Source organism: Pan troglodytes, chromosome 14 (genome assembly GCF_028858775.2).
Source record: "Pan troglodytes isolate AG18354 chromosome 14, NHGRI_mPanTro3-v2.0_pri, whole genome shotgun sequence".
Classification (NCBI taxonomy): domain Eukaryota; kingdom Metazoa; phylum Chordata; class Mammalia; order Primates; family Hominidae; genus Pan; species Pan troglodytes.
Window position 1 is genome coordinate 114,249,152 of NC_072412.2, and position 22,129 is coordinate 114,271,280.

Below are 22,129 nucleotides of genomic sequence, written 5' to 3' on the forward strand. Positions count from 1 at the left end.
CAGTTTTACTTGCAATCATGAAATTTAAGTTACACACATACATACATACTTTTAAATTAAAAGCAAAGAAATTTAAGAGAAATCATTAATATAGAGTATATGCTCGTTAGTCTTGTATCTAAAATGTGTAATGTTCATTTTGCAATGTTGCTTCAGACTCAGACTAAAGGCATCCAGGAAGCTGCCTGAATGGAGCCAGCAAGGGCTTCTGTTTCTATAGGAGGGAATCCTGTCTGAGACTGTCTGAGCACCAGAGAATTTGCCTATTAAATACCTTTCTGGCAGGAACAGTGAGCTGAGTCTCTTCCAACCGGAATTGAAGATGTTGATTAAAGATGAAATATGTAGATATGGATTCAGAGCAGAAGATCGTTCAACATTTGAGGGTTCAAAAATGTATATTTAGGGTACAGCATCTAAATTTATTTTACTGAGTATAAAACCAAAGAGAACTTCTCTTTTGGGATATAGCCTGTTTGGGCCAGGAATCCAAGCTTGTCTGAGACTGTCTTAATTCCAAAGCATCATCCTCTCTTGGAAGAAATAGAGCAACAGTTTGAGCTCTTACATCTTGAAGACGCTCAGTAGTGGAGGCATGGTGTTTAGAATGGCAGGGGCGTTTAGGAAAAGACAGGTACTGGTGTGCAGCATATGACGCTTCATCTGAAGGCATCTGGAAACAGCCATAGGAGGCAGTTCTGATCTTAAAGGGCCAGATTTTTTAGAGAAATTGTCATCTGATAAGTCAGTAGCTACGATGGGATGTGCCAGACCCTTGGCTGATGCTTCACATGCATTTTATCATTGGATCATCCCTGTGAGGTAGACACGAGACACAGAGAGGAAAAGGAATCTGCCCAAAGTCACACAAACAATAAATGGTTGAGTGAAGATTTGACACCGTGCAGTTGGTTCCCAGGGCAGGGCTTCAAATCAGCAGGCTCTCCAGAGCCTGGATGTAGCTGGCTGGTCTCTGCAGGGAACCTGGCCAGTGGGTGTCCTGCAGCACTCTTTGCGCTGGGGCCTTAGCACTTGGATATGACTTTGGAGCTGTCTGTGGCACAACCTGCAGGGCATAGTACACTCCATCAGCCATAGGTTTGACTGGACAGCTGGGTCTACTGGGATAATGAAGCAGAAACATCACATCATGAGGAGAAACTTCAGTTTTATTATTACCCTGAAACGAACCCTAGAAAGAATTATGACTGTAAATCTATATCCACTGGAAGCTTTTAATCATGACCAAATCATTTCTTGTTTATGAAATATGGTAAGGGAAATAGTAAGTGTCAGAAAGCATAGATGGATGTGCAAAAAGTAAATATACCTTACATTATACAGTAATTTTTATGTCTTGTGTATTTGTGTTATTTCCATTTTAAAGAGAAAATACTTACTACATTCTCTTACCAGATAAACATGCCCAAATAATTGGATGGAAACATAAGAAATGGCCTATTGATACATAATTTCAAGAATTAAGAGATAGCTGTAAACTAGTGAAATGAAAAATATTGTTGACTTTCTTGAGAAGAATTTAAATTATTTAGGTTTATTCCTCTGTCTTTCAGAGAAGTGTTTAAGTGCAGGATTATGTGTAAACTAAATCCTCAAATATTTTAGGGCATAGCGTCTATATGTTGCACACATGTAATTTCTTTCAACTATTTATTGCTCTACAAAGAGGGATATAGACCTGCAGCTTGATTACAAGGATGGTAAAATCCAACACATTTTAAAGACTTCAGTGCTTAAGGAGGGGTTATTTTTTTTAGGCTCTGGGGGAGTAGGTTGAAATTGATTATACTCTTGTCTTTGAGAATCCACATTGTTCCTTTGTTTCATTGTCATTGTATATGCAGTAAAAAAAAAGTCTTTGGAAGAGTGTTATAACAATGGATTCTGAGAATAAAACTTCTGCTAGAGGAGTTGTTAGGAGCACAGATACCAATGTGTGTGTGTGTGTGCGTGCGCGTGTGTGTGCGTGTGTGTGTGTGTGAATGTGTCTGTGTGTCTACAGCACCTGCATGTAAGCATGCTAATTCCTGAACAACTATCTTTTAGCCTCTCAGAATTCCTAGCAAATACTTTTGTAAAATAGGGTAAACAATAAGTTGTGATGACATTATTTGTGAAATACTTCAGCTATGTATGTATGTTTTTAAAGCCCCATAATGTAGCTGCTTGTGTCTTATCACTTTCTCTAATGTTCCTATAGTGGTAAAAACACATAACATAAAATGTACCATTGCAACCATTTTTAAGTGTACAGTTCAGGAATGTTAAGTATATTCTCATTGTTATGAAACAAATTTCCTGAACATTTCATTTTGTCATTCTGAAGCTCCGTACCCATTCAACGTCAACTCTCATTTTCCCTCAGTCCCTGGCAACCATCATTCTACTTTCTGCTTCTGAGTTTGACCTCTTTAGAAGCCTCATATAAGTGGAATCATACAGTATTTATCTTTTAGTGATCAGTTTATTTCACTTAAAAAGTGTCTTCAATATCCATCCATGTTGTGGCATGTACAAGAACCTCTTCCACTGTAAGCTGAATAATATTCCATTATACATGTATACCATGTTTTGTTTATCCATTCATCTCTGGACATCTGCTTCCACTTCTTGGCAATTTTGAATAGAGCTCTTGTGAACGTGGGTATACAAATGTCTCTCCAACACCCTGCTTTCAATTATTTTGATGTATACCCGGAAGTAGCATTGTCAGATCATATGATAGTTCAATTTTTCATTTTTTGAGAATACTCCAAACTGTTTTTCACAATGGCTGCACCACTTTACAATCCCAACAGTGAACAAGTATTACAATTTCTCTACATCCTCACCAATGCTTTGTATTTTATGTTTCTTTGATAGTAGCTATTCTTTCAGATATGAGGTCATAACTTGTTGTGGTTTTGACTTGCATTTCTCTGATGATCAATGATGTTGAGCATATCTTTATATGCTTGTTGGGAATTTGTATATCATCTTTGGAAAAATATCTATTCAAGTCCTTTTCCCATTTTTAATCAGATTATTTGATTTTTTGTTGCTGAGTTCTAAGAGTTCTTTATGTGTTCTAGATATTAATCTCCTATTAGGTATATATGGGTAAATATTTTCTCCCATTCTGTAAGTTGCCTTTTCACTGTGATGCTTATGTACTTTTATGCACAGAAGTTTTTAAGTTTGATGTAGTCTCATTCATCTATTTTTGCTTTTTCTGTCTGTGCTTTTGGTGTCATAGCTAGAATTCATTGCCAAGTCCAATGTCATAAATGTCATAAAGATTTTTTCCCTGTGTTTTTTTCTAAGAGTTTTACAATTTTAGGTCTTCAATCCATTTTGAATTAATTTTGTATATAATGTAAAATAAGTCCAATTTTATTTTTTTGCATGTATGTTATTTTTGTTCTTTTATTATTATTTATCAGTTTTGAAAACTGGTATCATTTAGTATGTTCAATCTTTGATAACATTTGTATGTATTAAAATATATTCTTCCCCCGGTGTAAAACATGAATGTTGTTAGAAAATGCAAGAGGATATATATGCTTGTATGCACACACACACATGCATATACATACATATATGTATATATATATATTCTTATATAGACTGTGTCCCCTAGAAGCAGAGAATGAAGAGTCAGGTGCACATTCCTATGTACTGAGACAGCTCAACAGAGAAAACCCGTAAGGGAGTGAAGGAAGCAGGGCGTAGAACAGAAAAGAGCAGAAAAACTATGTAGTCTTTGGCAGAGTCTATTATCATTCCAATCCACTTTGCTTTAGGGTACAAATCACAGCATGGAGTGTCTCTGCTTGAGTCAAGGGGACATGTTTTTGTATCCTTGTGTAGGTCTCTCAGTAACTATGGCTTATGGGATGGGGTTAGGGTATTCCACTCCCTGGGAGGCTGAGGCTGACAGGGCAATTGTCTAGAGGAGGGGACAGCTGTGAATCCTTCCAGCCAGTACCAAGGTGACATGCTTTGGCTCTGTGTTCCCACCCAGTTCTCATCTTGAATTGCATTCCCATAATTCCCACATGTTGTGGGAGGGACCCAGTGGGAGATAATTTGAATCACGGGGGCGGTTTCCCCCATACTGTTCTCGTGCTAGTAAGTCTCACGAGATCTGATGGTTTTATCAGGGGTTTCGTTTCTGCATCTTCCTCATTTTCTCTTGCTGCTGCCATGTAAGAAGTGCCTTTTGCCTTCCGCCATGATTCTGAGGCCTCCCCAGCCATGTGGAATTGTATGTCCAATTAAACCTCTTTTCCTTCCCAGTCTTGGATATGTCTTTATCAGCAGTACGAAAATTGACTAATACAGTAAACTGGTATCAGTAGAGTGGGGTGTTGCTGAAAACATACCCGAAAATGTGGAAGTAACTTTGGAACTGCATAACAGGCAGAGGTTTGAACAGTTTGGAGGGCTCAGAAGAAAACAGGAAAATGTAGGAAAGTTTGGAACTTCCTAGAGACTTGTTGAATGGCTTTGACAAAAATGCTGATAGTGATATGAACAATAAGGTCCAGGCTGAGGTGGTCTCAGATGGAGATGAGAAACTTGTTGGGAACTGGAGCAAAGGTGACTCTTGCTACGTTTTAGCAAAGAGAATGGTGGCATTTTGCCCCTACCCTGGAGAATTGTGGAACTTTGAACTTGATAGAGATGATTTAGCCCATCTGGTGGAAGAAATTTCTAAGCAGCAAAGTATTTAAGAGGTGACCTGGGTGCTGTTAAAAGCATTCCATTTTAAAAGGGAAACAGAGCATAAGAGTTCAGAAAATGTGCAGCCTGATGATGCGTAGAAAAGAAAAACCCATTTTCTGAGAAGAAATTCAAGCTGACTGCAGAAATTTGCATAAGTAACAAGCAGCCGAGTGTTAATCCCCAAGACAATGGAGAAAATGTCTCCAAGGCATGTCATAGGTCTTTATGATAGCGCTCTCCTCACAGACCCAGAAGCATAGGAGAAAACAATGGTTTCGTGGGCCAGGCCCAGGGTCCCCATGTTGTGTGCAGCCTAGGGACTTGGTGTCCTGCGTCCTAGCCGCTCCAGCTATTGCAAAAGGGGCCAAGGTCCAGCTGGGCCCATGGTGTCAGGGAGTGCAAGCCACAAACCTTGGCAGCTTCCACATGATGTTGAGCCTGCAGGTACACAGAAGTCAAAAACTGGAGTTTGGGAACCTCCACCTATATTTGAGAAGATGTATGGAAATGCCTGGATGCCCAGGCAAAAGTCTGCGGCAGGGGCGTGGCCCTCATGGAGGACCTCAGCTAGGGCAGTGTGGAAGGGAAATGTGGGGTCAGAGCCTCCACTGGGGCACTGCCTAGTGGAGCTTTGGGAAGAGAGCCACCATCTTCCAGACCCCGGAATGGTAGATCCATCGACAGCTTGCACCACACACCTGGAAAAGTCGCAGGCACTCAATGCCAGCCCATGAAAGCAGCCAGGAGCCGGGGCTATACCCTGCAAAGCCACAGGGGTGGAGCTGCCCAAGACTATGGGAACCTACCTCTTGCATCAATGTGACCTGGATGTGAGACCTGGAGTCAAAAGAGATCATTTTGGAGCTTTAAAATGTGACTGCCCCACTGTATTTTAGACTTGCATGGGTTCTGTAACCCCTTTGTTTTGGCCAGTTTCTCTCATTTGGAATGGCTGTATTTACCCAATACCTGTACCAGCATTGTATCTAGGAAGTAACTAGCTTGCTTTCGATTTTACAGGCTCATAGGCAGAAGGGACTTGCCTTGTTTCAGATGAGACTTTGGACTGTGGACCTTTGGGTTAATGCTGAAATGAATTAAGACTTTGGGGGATTGTTGGGAAGGCATGATTTGTTTTGAAATGTGAGGACATGAGATTTGGAGGGGCTAGGGGCAGAATGATATGGTTTGGCTGTGTCCCCACCCAAATCTCATCTTGAATTGTTCTCCCATAACTCCCACATGTTGTGGGAGGCACCCAGTTGGAGATAATTTGAATCATGGGAGCAGTTTCCCCCATACTACTCTCGTGGTAGTGATTAATCTCAGGAGATCTGATGGTTTTATCAGGGGTTTCCATTTTTGCATCTTCCTCATTTTCTCTCGCCACTGCCATGTTAAGAAGTGCCTTTTGCCTCCTGCCATGATTCTGAGGCCTCCCCAACCATAAGGAACTGTAAGTCCAATTAAACCTCTTTTTCTTCTCAGTCTTGTGTATGTCTTTATCAGCAACATGAAAATGGACTAATATACCAGGTCAGCAGGGGATGGGTAAAGGGCATTGGGCAGGACATCAATAGCGCCCACTTCCATATTCCAAATGTCTGAGGTCTTTGATATAAAGCATCTCCTAAATTGAAAATATAAGGAGAAGTGATTGAAACATAATTCATCCACATCAGATAAATAAATATACATTCTTACTCATAAATGATAAAGTCAATTTTGTTTTCCTTTACAGAAAGTATTCCAACAATTATTTTATTTCCTTCTGTTGATTCATTTTCCTTTTGGAAAAAAAGTAGGGCAATAAGCAGTTTATTTCCATTCATGCCCGTAATAGGTTCATACTGAACCTTTCACCAGAATCCGCTTCATTCTCAGCTTTTTGAGTTCTACTCATGAAGGGTGAATAATAACCAATAAATCCAGTACAAAAATTAAAGAAAAAGCAATCAGTGAAAACAGGTACTCCATCCTAATTGTCCCGCTTCCTTGGTGCTCTATGGAGACAGCTGACTCAGCACCAGACAGCAGGCTACCAGTGTCCACCACACATCCCTCTAAGAGGCTCACCTAAGAAGGCACATGTGCCTGCTGCAGCTGAAGCTTCCAGGCCTCCTATGTTGAATATCATCTTGAACGATCTTAATGAACCACATAATTTCATCTAGAAATGTTACTACATACTGTAGCTAAAGAAATTGCCAAACTATTTTTCTCAATAGCTATAATATTTTAATTGTAATCATAATCTGAATATGCTCCCTCCATTGGCTAGCTCTTTGGACCTCTGTCACCAATCAGGTGGCTGTGTTTGTGTAGAGCTTTTGCTTTGTTCTGTGTTCTGTTCCGTTGGTCTAAGTGTCTATTCCTCTACCAAAGCCACAGTTAGGAAATGTCAAAGAGAGAAGGTGACCTAATAGATTTATATCCTCCAATAATAGAGGAGAAGTTATGAAAGGTTTATTTTTATTACGTGTAATTTTTTTAATGAATGCTATATTATTTTGTGTTTGTTTAATTTTATCTGCAGCATCGAGAGGTGGAAGAAATATATATCTTGGTTGTAGGAAAGATGATTCTACATTTTATTAAATATTTCCAGTTTGCTTTTTAATTTTAATGACATTTGTAAACTTAATCAATGTTTTTTTATCTTCTTACATTTTCCTATGTGTTAATAAGGTAGAACATCTTTTGTTAGGTTTGAAAATGTAGCTCTCTTCTTCTGTGTGTATTTTGACTTGCATTCAGCAAAGTTCTGGACTATCACTCCTAATAGCTGACTCATAGAGTGTGTTGGTTTCTCTATGTAGCTAACAGTATTTACAATAATAACTGATTTTTTTCCTCTTCCTACCCACATTTTATGCTCCTTATTTATTTTTCTATTTTTTTCTATGCTAAGACCTTCATTTTGAGGTAGAATAGAAGCAGCAATAAAGGGCCTTCTTTTTCTAAATTTTAAACACAATTTAATGTTTTAAAATAAGCCACCCTTTCATTCTGCTGACAAACTATACATTCATGGGTTCATTTTGCTAATATGTATGCACGTAGGCTATTTGCATATGTTTATACAAGAGATTGACCTGTAATCTCCTTTTTGGGATGGCCTCATTTTGGTATCGAGCTTATGCTTGTCTCAGAAAATGAACTGAGGTAACTTTCTTCTTTTTCTATTGTACTAAAGAACTGGATGAAAATGCAGGTTATCTCTTCCTTAAAGACAGGTTAAATCATTTGGGTCATTTTGTTTGTTTGTTTTTATTTCTGGTCTATAGATTTTTAAAAACTGATTTAATTTATACAGTGATTGCATAAATTGGTTCATTTTCCACTTCTTCTTGAGTCACTTTTTGTAAGTTATATTGTTCTAGAAATTGTCAATTTCTCACGTCTTTCTTCACCTTTCCTTTTCTTGTTTCATTTCTATTAATTAATAACATCATTTTATTTTCTTCTTTCTATTTTGTTTCAACTTTGTGTGTGTGTGTGTGTGTGTTTTCTAAATTCATGTGCCAGATACTTCGCTTATTGACTTTAAAACTATATTCTTTTCTAAAATGTATTTAAAGTTAATAATTTATTTCTATGAATTGCTTTAGTTTTATCCACAAAATTGTGATGGATCTCCTTGCATCAATGGTTAATTCTAAAAATGTATTATTTCTGTGATGTTTTCTTCTCTGAACCATGCTTTGTAAGTTTCTGAACATATGGGGAGGTATGGTTTCATTTCTTTAGTTGATATTCCATTTTCAATTATGTTAAGAAAACGTCTGTGTTAATTTTGGTTCCTCAGAATTTATTGAGATTTGCTTTGCTTTATGGCCTAAGAGACAGTTAATATCATAAATCATCTATGAATTCTTGGAAAAGAATGTTTGCTGCAAATTGTCTACAAGTTTCTATAAATGTACTTAGATCAAATTTTCTGTGCTCTTAGTTATGTTTTGCCTCTTTAGCAATCACAGAGTGATTTGCTTAAAAATCTTGAACACTGAGAGTACCATGGCCACAGGAAGATTTTTATTCTAGATGACATGGGGCATTTCCGGTAGTTGTACAGCAGAATAAATTTACGTATTCTTTTTTTTTTTAGTTCGTTTTCCTCTTCACTTTACTCTTTATATTTCTAGTTAGTTATAACATAATGTCTCGACATCATGACACAGTGCATAGGGTCCTCCAAACCAAGGTGCAGGGAAACATGTGTGTATATATGTGTGTGTGTGTGTGTATATATATGATATATATATGTATGATATATATATGATATATATCATATATCATATATATGATAGTATACATATATATCATATTATATACATATATAATACATATATATACACACACATACACACACACATCTATTTACATGTCTAGGTATAGATATATAACTAGATGTCAGATATTTGCTGGCTTTCAAGTTTAGTCCTACAGAGTTACGCATTCGCTGAGCAGGGGCTTCTGGCCGTAAACTTTTATCTGGAATTGCAGGATAACCATATATGTAGAATCCCTGCCACCTCCCTTGCCCCCCTAAAAAAGTGTAACACTGGAGATAAGAAATCCAATACAAAGATGAGCTTCATTACACTGCCTCAGGCCAGATAATTCTGTAAGGAAGAGCAGTTAGATGAGAACACGGTGTCATCTTGCATTTCTGTAAGAGCAGGACTAAGCATTTATCTGCCACGTGTTAAGTGCTGGATTAGGTCCTAATAAAGAGTGTGATATTTCTGCCATCAACGTAATTGTCCGTTCTGCAATTTCATTCAACAACAACAGCAAAACTATTGACTACCCCCTGTTCCAGAGGCTGAAAGTAAGCAGGGGAAGAAACAGCCCAAGTTCCTGCCTTTATGGGGCTTACTAGAGCAATAAGAAAATATATAGAATTGTATTTTAGGAAATCGATTAGTATAGATATTAGTATAATGTACAGTTGAAGGATAGTAATTGATATTGTAGGAGAGCCGAGTGTGGTGGTAAATGCCTGCAGTCCCAGCTACTTGGGAGGCTGAAGTGGGAGAATCGCTTGAGGCCAGGAGTTCGAAGCTGCAGTGAGCTATGATTATGCCACTGCACTCTAGCCTGGGCAACAGAGCAAGACCCCATCTCTAAATTAAATAAATAATTAGATAGGTAGCTATTGTAGAAGTATAAGAGTGATAAAATACTAAGGAGAAAAATAAAGCAAGCAATAGGAATTGAAGTGTTTTTCAGGGGACATTTGCCTTGTTTAAAGGGAATTTTGAGTGACCCCCACGAGGAAGGGTATCTGTTGACCAGTCTTTAGCTGTCAGAAGTCCATTTGTTCCAACGTATAGTTTAAATCCATTGTTTCTTTGTTGACTTTCTGTCTTGATGACCTGTCTAGTGCTGTCAGTGGAGTACTGGAGTCCCCCACTATCATTGTGTTGCTGTCTAATTTCTTAGGTCTATTAGTAATTATTTTATAAATTTGGAAACTCCAGTGTTAGGTACATATATGTTTAGGATTGTGATATTTTCCTGTTGGACAAGGCTTTTTACCATTATATAATGTCTCTCTTTGTCTCTTTTAACTACTGTTGCTTTAAAGTTTGTTTTTTTCGGATATAAGAATAGCCACCCCTGCTTCCTTTTGGTGTCCATTTGCATGAAGTGCCTTTTTCCACCCCTTTACTTTAAGTTTATGTGAGTCCTTATGTGTTAGGTGAGTCCCTTGAAGGCAGCAGATAGCTGGTTGGTGAGTTATTCTACATTCTGTAGTTCTGTGTCTTTTAAGTGGAGCAATTAGGCCATTTGCATTCAATGTTAATTTTGAAATGTGAGGTATCATTGCTTTCATCATGCTCGTTGTTGCCTGTGTACTTTGGTTTTGTTTTCTGTTTTTGCTTTTTAACTTGTATTTTTGTTTTATGGATCCTGTGTGCTTTATGCTTTAAAGAGGTCCTGTTTTGATGTGTTTCCATGATTTAAATCTCCTTTTAGCAGTTCTTACAGTGGTGGTTTGGTTATGGCAAATTCTCTCAGCATTTGTTTGTCTGAAAACAACTGTATCCTTCCTTCATATATGATGCTTGGTTTCTCTGGATACAAAATTCTTGGCTGATAATTGTTTTGCTTGAGGAGGCTGAAGATAGGTCCCCAAGCCCTTGTAGCTTGTAGGGTTTCTGCTGAGAAATCTGCTGTTAAAATCTGATAGGTTTTCTTTCTTAGGTTACCTGGTGCTTCTGTCTCAGAGCTCTTAAGATTCTTTACTTCATCTTAACTTTAGATAACCTGATGACAATGTGCCTAGGTGATCTTTTTTGTGATGAATTTCCCAGGTGCTCTTTGTGCTTCTTCTATTTAGATGTCTAGGTCTCTCTCAAGGCTGGGGAAATTTTCATCAATTATTCCTCCATATATGTTTTCCAGTTTTTCAGAATTTTCTTCTTCCTCAGGTACACTGATTATTCTTAGGTTTGGTCATTTAACATAATCCCAGACTTCTTGGAGGCTTTGTTCATATTTTCTTATTCTGTTTTCTTTGTCTTTGTTGGATTGGGTTAATTTGAGGACTTTGTCTTCAAGCTCTAAATTTCTTTCTTCTACTTGTTCACTTCTATTGCTGAGACTTTCCTGAGCATTTTGCATTTCTAAAAGCATGTCCAAAGTTTCCTAAATTTTCGATTGTTTTTTCTTTAAGCTATCTATTTTCATGAATATTTCCCCTTTCATTTCTTATATCAGTTTTTGGATTTCCTTGCATTGGGCTTTGACTTTCTCTGGTCTCTCCCTGATTAGTTTAATAACTATCCTTCTGATTTCTTTTTCAGGTAAATCAGAGACTTCATCTTGGTTTGGATCTATTACTGATGAACTAACGTGATTTTTTTGGGATGTTGAAGAGCCTTGTTTTGTCATATTACCAGGGTTGGTTTTCTGGTTCCTTCTCATTTGGGTAGGCTCTGTCAGAGGAAAGGTCTAGGGCTGAAGGCTGTTGTTCAGATTCTTCTGTCCTATGGGGTGTTCCTTTGATGTAGTACTCTCCCCATTTTCCTATGGATGTGACTTCCTGTGAGCCAAACTGCAGTCATTGTTGTCTCTCTTCTGGGTCTAGCCACCCAGTGAGTCTACCCAGCTCCAGGCTGGTACTGGGGGTTGTCTGCACAGAGTCCTGTTACATAAATCGTCTATGTGTCTCTCAGCCGTGGATACCAGTACCTGTTGTGGTGGAGGTGGTGAAGGCTGCAGTGGACTGCATAAGTGTCCTTAGCTTTGGTGGTTTAATGTTCTATTTTTGTGCTGGTTGGCCTCCTGCCAGGAGGTGGCATTTTCCAGAAAGCATCAGCTGTAGTAGTGTGGAGAGGGACTGGCAGTGGACAGAACCCTAGAACTTCCAAGATTAATGCCCTTTGTTTGCCACTACCAGGGTGGATAGGGAAGGACCATTAAGTGGGAACAAGGCTAGGTGTGACTGAGCTTAGACTCTCCTTCGTTGGGTCTTGCTGTGGCTGCTTTGGGGGATGCTGGTGAGATTCCCAGGTCACTGGAGTTGTGTACCTAGGAGGATTATGGCTGCCTCTGTTGAGTCATGCAGGTTGTCAGGGAACTGGGGGAAAGCCGGCAGTCATGGGCCAGGCAAACCTAAGGGCCGATCTCACTCCCACCGTGCCCCACAAACCAACAGCCCTAAGTCTGTTCCCAGGTGGAGGGCAAGATGGGTTTGAAAACTTGCCCAAGGCTATCCAACTTCCAGCTGCAAGAGAAAAGGGCTTTAGTTCTTTCCCTGCCTGTGAAGTCTGCATGCCTGATTCACACTCTCCCCTGAGTTCTGGCCAGGATGCTTCTCATCCTGTTCAAAAATGTTACAAAGTTCAGCTAGAGAATTCCTTCTCCCTCTGGCCACCCTCCCAATGAATCCCTGTGGTGCCAGGCAGGAATGGGCTGCTTGGGGACACAGTGAGCTCCCAGGACCTTTCTGCTGCTTCCTCTACCCATGTATTTTGCTCAGCTCTCTAACTTGACTCAGCCCCAGGTAAAGTTGGAAACTTCTCCCACAGACAGACCTTCACCTTCTCCAGTAGGGGTGTGTGTCTGGGAGAGGAGGGTCTCTCTTTCCCACTTCTGCAGTTGGGGCACTCATAGTATTTGAGGTTTCTCCCAGGTTGTGCAGGAGCAGTCCACTTCTTTCAGAGGATCTGTGGGTCCTCTCGGGATTGCTGGTTTCTTCTTGAAGTCAATCTGGAGCTAAAATTCACAATGCAAGCCTCTACATGCTGCTCTGTCCGCAGCTGCAATCCAGTCCTGCCTCCTGTCCACCATGATCCCCTGAATCCCTGTGTTATCTTATAGATTCTTTCTTTATTTTTTTTTTTGAGATCAACTGGTCATATTATATATCTTATCGATTCATAGACATATACATACATGACACAGCTGACGCACTTGGACTTAGATTAAAAGAAAGTCAAAATGCCCAATAAATTTTCAGATTACAAAAGAATCAATTTATAAACTAATGTTTTAGATCAAAACATGGGGAATTATTTAACACAAGATTTGAGACATGAATGGATTTAAAATTTAACAATTATGGTCTTTGAGTTTTCCAAATCATAAAGGAAAATAAGAAAATTAATTTAAGAGCCACCCTCTACATTCCCTCTTGACAGCCTGTGAGGGATAACTCAATGAATCATGATCTGTCACTGTGGATTTCTTAAAAGTTAATTGAAAATTTCACCAAGAGACGCTTCTTAAGAGTTACAAACTAGAGGACTGCTGTGTTTATTCGATTATCCTCAGCCATCAACTGCTGGCTAATCAACACATGGCACTCTGCAATGTTATTTGTTTTAATTCTTTAGGCTTTTTTCTGTGGCCCTGTTGATCCCCTGGGCACCTAATGACAAGCCAGGAAAGTCATAGAAGTCAAAGTGTCACAAGTATCAAAGTCAATCAATCAAGCCCTGTGCAGTTTTCTACACAGATGTGAAAGCAGAAGACATTTATGGTTCTTTATTAATGAGCTTCCTCATACAATCTGTTTCTGGCAGTGATCATAGCTTTTATCAAATAAGTGTACTCCGGAGCAATTTGTCATCATTTCAGAACCACTGTTGTCTATTTGCGTTTAGGTTACTGGACAGGGAATATTTTATGTATAGTTAGTTGATATTTCTCTCATCACTTTTATGAATACTTATGAAGAGTCTTATGAAAATATATGATACTAAAACGTATAGCTTCTGTCAAATGCAAATAAATGAACACAAAATCCCCCCACATGGCTTCTTTTTCTTCCTACATCTTATGTAAAAGTACTTATATATTCAATACCTGGCATTAGAGAATCATGGTGCTTTGGTTTGTTTCTTCTCTATGGAGCATTTTTTATTCTGTTTGTCTAATTGCCTCTTTAATCTTAGACAAGTCACAACCTCTCTCAACTTGGTTTTCTTTATATGCTAAACAGGGATGTTTATGCTGGTGCACCTGGGGGCTGTGAGAATAAAGACTTGGAAAGTGTCACAAGAAACAGAAGTGGAAATAGTGTTGTCATGACTTGTTGTTCCTTCAAAGGACCAGGGCATCTTTCCAAAGATGAACTATACCCTTAGTATATAATCTTCTCGGATATGGCATATGATCAACCACATTTTGTGCAAGCATAGTTACTTTAACCTCCTTGAGACCTGATATCATAAATAGCTTAAGAATATATAAACACATCTGAATCTGTGTTTGCAAGCCAGCTTCTAGAATTTTTAATGCTTTAACATTGATTTTCTGCCAATAGTAAAATTTTAACCTGGTGGTAAATATAAGTGTTTGTACAATTCCATTACAGGTGCTTTGACTGGAGTTTATAGGAAGTAGCCTTTTGAAACGAGGGGGATATTTTAAGTTTCAGAAATGGGAATTCAGTTTGTTAATCACTATATAAATAAAACAAGAACCGTAGCAGCCAAAATTCTCTCCACAATTTTGAGAAATATCTCTGTGCCAACCCTCAGTCTTTATACTTAACCACAGGTTTCTTGGAAATGAATGTCACTGATGATGAGAAAAAGAGTTTAGCAATAAATTAATGAAAAATGTCCACTGTATCATATCAGGAGTTGATAGCACATATATTCTCCTTTTTTCCGCACTCTGTTGCCCAGACTGGAGTGCAGTGGTGCAATCCTAGCTCACTGGAACCTTAAACTCCTGGGCTTATGCGATCCCCCACCTCAGCCTCCAAGTAGTCGGGGCTGCAGCCACATACCACCATGCCTAGCTAACTTAAAAGTTTATTATTTATTTATTTATTTATTTATTTATTTACTTATTTTTGGAGAGATGGGGTCTTCCTATGTTGCCCAGGCAAGTCTTAAACTCCTGGCTTCAAGTGATCCTCCCGTCTCAACCTCTCAAAGCACTGGGATTACAGGCTTCAGCCAGTATACTTGGCAGCATATATATTCTATTACATTAAATTAACAGCGTCATGATTAGTCATCATGATATGCAAAAGCAAATCTATTAGGTTGTTCTGAAAAAGTTGGAATGATTTTATGCCAACATTTAACATGCAAAATTAGTATTACTCAATTGGAAGGAACTTGACACAGTGATGAAATCTGGAGGCTTTTGGGATGGATTGAAAGAAACAGGAAGAGATGGATGGTTAGTAACTGTGTTGAGCTTAACTACATATGCATGTCTAATTCCATCATTTGTTTCATTACCACAGAATCTTGAGAAACACACGAACTATTTTTCCCCAATCTATAAAAAGGGCTTTGGATTTGCAATATCAAGTGCAAGGAGAATTGTTGCATTTATGACCTGTGCAATGGACAATATAAAATCAAGTGTGCTGTGGTGCACACTTATAGTGGTTATAATAATAGGTCTGGTGACGCTCCCCTTGCATTTCTTCCAGGTTGCTTTCAGCTATGTAACGTTTTTCGATCCCATGAGATGGAAATCGACCAGTGCTTGCTAGAGTCCCTTCCCCTTGGCCAACGGCAGCGTCTAGTGAAGCGCATGCGCTGTGAGCAAATCAAAGCCTACTATGAGCGCGAGAAGGCTTTTCAGAAGCAGGAAGGGTTCCTGAAAAGGCTGAAGCATGCGAAGAATCCGAAAGTTCACTTCAACCTCACGGACATGCTACAGGACGCGATTATCCACCACAATGACAAAGAAGGTACATGATAAGAAAGAAGGACCCGTTTTCTGATGTGATTTTTCATGATTGATTTTTGTTGGTTTGTTGTTTTTTTGATGGAGAGATGGGGCAGAAAAGTCCTTTTAAATATTGGAGGCTACTATCTTTTAACTGTTTGTATTATTCAAGAAAAAAATGCTCCTTGCAAAGAACATCATTAAAAGTCCTACCACCTAGTACGATAAAAAAATGTAAAAATTGTGGTGAGATTGTATTTTTTTTTTTAAAGAATTAGCTATCAGTAAAGCAAGTGAGTTCCTTTCAAATTGTTTAATTCTAATTGTTAGGGAAACTTTTATCCATGAATTTTTTTTTCTATTTAGAAAATTTTTATAGAGACAGGGTCCCACTATGTTGACCAGGCTGGTCTCGAACTCCAGAGCTCGAGCAGTCCTCCAGCCTCAGCCTCCCAGAGTGCAGGAATTACAGAGAATTGTTTTTCCTGATGATGATTTGGGGCTATGGAATTTGTTCATCCTTAGCTCATGCTTTGATAGATGCAGCAGTAATGTCACTTTCCCCTACTCTCAGGAGTCAATTTCTTTCTCTCTTAAAGTTGTTTGGCTTGTGGTATCACGTTTTTCTAAGATTACCCAATGCAAATCTCAATTGTCTTCACAAGACTGTTACATTTTTTCACTTTTTATATATTCTTGTATGTGAATTTTTCTGTTTTCCTACATAGAACCCACTTTCCCAAGTTCAAATGTGAGATAAATGTTCCAGCTCTGGATGTAATTGTTGTAATTGTACAAGGCTTCAAAGAAACAGATATAAATCAATTTACCTTGACTGGCTCTCAAATCAGTATTTGAATGAATCTAAAATGAGCATCTTCACAATTCATTACTCACAATTTGAAATCCAAAAAGCTCCGAAGCCGTTATTTTGATAGGTCATTTAGTGGCAAAACTTTCACTGACCTACTTATGGTTTATAACCTGTTCAGTTTGGAAAAATAACAAATTCAATAACATATGTGCTTTGAAGGCTTTCAAATGGGGATTGTGGATCTATAGCTAAGAAAACCTATAGCACATTATATACAATAATAGTTATACATGGTAAGAAGACTCAAGTCATTTTTTTCATGGTTTTGTGTGGGCTTTTTCTAGTTAAACTGTAATACTCTGAAAATTTCTGATTTTTTTTTTTTTTTTTTGTCTTAAACTGCAATGACAGTAACAGTGAATCTTTGAGCTGGAAAGTACCTAAAAACATTTGGTGTGATCCACTTACTTTACCCATGAAGGAACTGAAATTCAGCCATTGTATCATATTTTCTGGAAAGCTGTCTGGAGCACTCTGACCTTTCATTTTATTATTCTCTTCTCACCTATGGCTGTTCATTGAATGGCCATCTCCTCTGTGAGTCTGTGAGCACATCGAAGGTAGGGAGAATGTCCATTAGGGTCGTTGCTCCCTCCTGCCTATCTCATACCTTCCAGCAGCATTGAGCAAAAGAGAGTAAAGTGATTGGCTCTTGTTCAACACACAGTAGTTGTTACAACAAACTTAAATAAGAAAGCAGATCTTAAAATTTAAGCCCTATTTTGATTTAAAAGTAACAAAACACAAAAAATAATTGGTGCCAGGTATGGTGGCTCATACCTATAATCCCAACACTTTGGGGGGCATAGGTGGAAGACTCTCCCTGAGGCCAGGAGTTTGAGACAAGCCTGGGCAACATAGCAAGACCCCATCTTTACAAAATATTTTTTAAAATTAGCTGGACCTGGTGGTGCACGCCCAGCTACTCAAGGAGCTGAGGTGAGAGGAGTGTTTAAGCCTGGGGGTTAAGGCTATAATGAGCCATGATGGTGACCTGCACTCCAATCTGTGCAACAGAGCAAGACCCTGTCTCAAAAACACTTCTTTTAATGTATTGGAAATGTTTTAGAATTTCTTGTACCAAATATCTACAGTGCACCATTATGTTTAGGTTAGGGTTAAAAGAAAACTCATAGTAGTAAATTACTAACTAAAAAGCCAAGAAGCAGTTATTATATAAGTTACGTTTCCCCAAACATTCATGTCATACAATCTGAATTAATGCTTTCTAAGCAGATGTTGTAGGTGTGAAACTATGCAACCTAGTTTCTGGTGGCAAGCTAGGCGAGAGATGATGGTGGCTTGGACCCAAGTGGAGCAAGGGTGTGGTGAGAAATAGTCAATTTTAGGATTTATTTTTAGGATAGAGCTGACAGGAAATGCTGATTACCTGGCTATAGGGAGTGTATTGATTTTCTATTGCTACCAAAACAAATTATCACAAATTTAATAGTGGCAAACAGCATAAGTATTACCTTACAGTTCTGTAGGTCAGAGGTGAGGTATGGGCTTCGGTGAGATGAAAACAAGGTGTCATCAGCACTGGTTCAACAATTCCAGCTTCCAGAGGCCACCTGCCTTCCTTGGATCAGAGCCCCCTCCTCCGTCTCCAACATCAACAGTGATGGATACGGGGCAGGGACAGTGCTCCTTCTCATGCTTCAGTTTGCCTGTTTCTTTGTCCATCCTTGTATCTGACTGAATCTTCTGCCTCCCTCTTGCACCTTTAGGGGCCTATGTGATGACACTGGGCTCTCCTGGGCTATGCAGGTTCACCTCCTGTTCCAGAGGCAGCTCACTAGTAACCATGCATCCCTTTCTCCACATCATCTTGCATAGCCACAGGTGTAACTCCAGTGGGTGAAATCGGGACAGCCAAAATGCTCCCTACTACAGGGAGTGAGAATTCCAGGATAACATCAAGCTTTTGGGGCCTCAACAACTAGAAGAATGAAATGCCATTAGCCACAGTAGGAGTGCCTCTAGAAGTTGTGAATGAGATGGGGTGGCATCCTGGCTGGAGACGTAAATTGAAAACTCATGAGTGTATAGATGATACCGAAAACCCCAAAAGTAGTTAAAGTGACGTAGAGAAAGAGTTTAGGTAAAACGATACGAAGTCTAAGAACTGAGTCCCAAGGAATTCCAATATTAAGAATTCAGTGAAATGAGGTCCAACCACAAGGAATGACCAGGAAGAAAGGATGAAAATGAGGGAGGGTGCTTTCTTGGGAGCCAAGATGAGTTTTCAAGGAGGAGAAATTTTTATTGGTCAAGCAGGAGGAAGCCTGAGAACTGACCATTGCATTTAGGAGTATGGAGGTGATTAGTTTTCTTGACTTGTTGGGAGCAAGAATTTTAATGGATTAGGTTCTGTACAGAGTAGGAAAACAGGAATGGACACAGAAAGTATAAAGAGCTCTTTAAAGGAGGTTTCTGTAAAGAGGAGAGAAATGGAAAGATGGCTGAAGAGGGAACAGACATTAAGAGCTTTTTTTAATGATGGGAGAATTAACAGCAAGTGTATGTGCTGATAAAAATAATTCATTTGCATTTCTCTAATGACCAGTGATGATGAGCTTTGTAGGCCACATAAATGTCTTCTATTGAGAAGTGTCTGTTCATATCCCTCACCCATTTGTTGATTGGGTTGTTTTTTATTGTAAATTTGTTTAAGTTCCTTGTAGATTCTGGATATTAAATGTGGTACATATACACCATGGAATACTATGCAGCCAGAAAATAGAATGAGTTCATGTCCTTTGCAGGGACATGGATAAAGCTGGAAACCATCATTCTCAGCAAACTAACACAGGAACAGAAAACCAAACACCACATGTTGTCACTCATAAGTGGGAGTTGAACAATGAGAACACACGGACACAGGGAGGGGAACATCACACACCGGGGCCTGTCGGAGGATGAGGGGTAATGGGAGGGAGAGCATTAGGACAAACACCTAATGTACATGGGGCTTAAAACCTAGATGATGGGTTGATAGGTGCAGCAAACCACCATGGCATATGTATACCTATGTAACAAACCTGCACTTTCTGCACATGTATCCCAGAACTTGAAGTAAAATTAAAAATAAAATAAAAATAATTCATGTGAGAGGGAAAATCTGGTGACACTAGAGTAAGAGAAGGCAATTGATGGAGCAAGCCTGTGCACATGCATACTGTGATGAGTTCAGCTGCCCACTGGATGGGCTTGGCTTCAGCTGGGATCACCTCTAGCAGTCATTCTCAATCCTGGCTGTATAACAGAATCACCTGGGAAGATTTTATTTTTTAATTTCCATGTCTAGGACCTGCCCATAAAGATGCTGATGTAATCAGTCTTATGTGGGGCCAGGATGGTTTTTAATGGTGCCTAGGAGACTATGGAGTACAGAGAGAGCTGAAAACTTCTGATCTAGAGAATGGCAGATGTGGTATGAACCTGTGGTTATTCTCCTCCTGGTTTTGGTACTAATCAATGAAAGAACCATGGCCCTTGGCTAACAGTGAGGGTGTGGAAAATGAACTGAAAGTAAAGCAAAGAAGGGAACATGCAAGTATGGGAGAACAAATGGATCAAGGCAAATACTGTATATTTTTAAATGGGACCTATAGAAAAAAAGATATAAAAAATAAGAACTACAAAGAAGGATCAAATGTGATTCAAGAGTTTCAGTAATGGTTTGGCATGGACTCACTGCTCCTTTGTCCTTGTTCTTAGGACATGAAGAGTTTCCCATCCTGAAACTTCCTATAGTTTTTAGAATACATCTGTCCTTAATTTGCCTTCCCAGAAATTATTTCACATGTATATATGGATGCCATTTTGGTGGAATATAATATAATCTTATCAATAGGCAGTCAATATTTGTTACATAATTAAAATCTGTTGATAACCACAGACGCCTGGCAAGGCTTTCTTAACATGTATTTTTAAGTGTAATAAATGGATAAGTGTATTATGTATAGCAGTTTGTTTATATTATGAATATTGGTATAAAGACACTAAAATCTAAGCAAGCAGTCAGATCTGATTTTTCAATTCAAAAGAAGCAGAGAGTAATTTTTTATTTGAATTAATACATGATTAACTTTTAGTTGTGTTTTATTTTATTTAAGAAATTGCTCTTTTGTGTGTTTCTTTTTTGAATGGCAAAGAAGAGAAAGGACTGGATAGAAAAGTCTCACATTTTGCATGGTGTAATGATTATGTTAAGGAGCTCAAAGTGATAGGAACAACAGGAAGCAGACAAAAATAATCACCCACACACAAACATACACATGTGCACACACACAATGTGTTTTGCATGCTTTCTCTGTGTACACAGCAAACTGTATACACCCTTCCTATATGCTATATTGTTAATGCCTTGTGAGAGAAATAACACAAAAATTTCTGAAGATATCAGAGGGAAACATCCTCAGCAAGGCAACCTATATAATTTCATCTCTTTTAGTGAATAGTTTCCATTACTAACGGAAGCAAAAGTGATGGACTATAGTGAAGGTCATCTTCAGCATCAAATGATGAAGAAATAGTTGACTCCTAGAACTCAATGAAAGAGTCTGAATATGTAACAATTATTATAATTTCAAATGCATTATTGCAATGTAAAAATTAAAATATTTGGCTCTAGAGGGTGTCTGTTCAGCTCAGTCTGCTACATCAAAATATCATAGACTAAACGGCTTACACAGCAGACATTTATTTCTCACAGTTCTGAAGACAGGGAAGTCCAAGATCAAGGTACCCGGCTTGCTGACAGCCACCTTCTTGCTGTGTCCTCACATGGTGAAGAGGAAGCTCTGATTTCTCTTCTTTTAAGAGCACTAATCTTATCATGGGACTTCATCTCATAAACTCATCGAACCTAATTCCCTCCCAAAGGCTACAACTCCTAATACCATCACATGAGGGTTAGGGCTTCTACGTATGATTTTTGAGGGAAAGGGACATTTAATCTGTAATAGGGCATATTTATTTGGTACTTGGAGCTGACCCAAGTATAAAATAATGGATATACATATATTACTTCCCTTGAGTTTCTCATCTACCTTGGAAATACCCTCATGAGTACTCATATACCTCACTGTGCTAGGGGAAAAATATGAATTTCTTACAATTTAAGAAATTTGGATTGCAAATGAAAGTAATCTCTTTAGAAACAGTATAACGTCTCTAGCGTATGTATTACTTCTCCCAAAAATGCACATAAGAAAAAGTTTTCACTTCATAGTGGTGATATTTTTATTTATCTTTAAGCTATTGAAATAGTCAAATGCACTTGTTTATGCAGTTGAGAAAGTAAAAAAAAAATTGCCATAAGAAAAAAGTTTCCATTTAAATTATTGTTTAAACTTGCAGATTGTG

The 22,129-nt window shown here is 38.6% G+C and overlaps 1 protein-coding gene across 4 annotated transcripts in view; it reads left to right on the forward strand.

The window, feature by feature from the left end:
- MYO16 (myosin XVI) overlaps nucleotides 1-22,129 on the forward strand; it is a 711,002-nt gene that overhangs the window by 147,965 nt on the left and 540,908 nt on the right. For all 4 annotated transcript variants that reach the window (XR_008538898.2, XM_054665553.2, XM_054665554.2 and 1 more), the window contains exon 2: nucleotides 15,641-15,904. Coding sequence is in view for 3 of the 4 variants with exons in the window: in XM_024348340.3 (XP_024204108.3) it covers nucleotides 15,641-15,904 (264 nt within the window). In the remaining variant the exon portion in view is untranslated. The remainder of the gene's footprint in view (nucleotides 1-15,640; nucleotides 15,905-22,129) is intronic.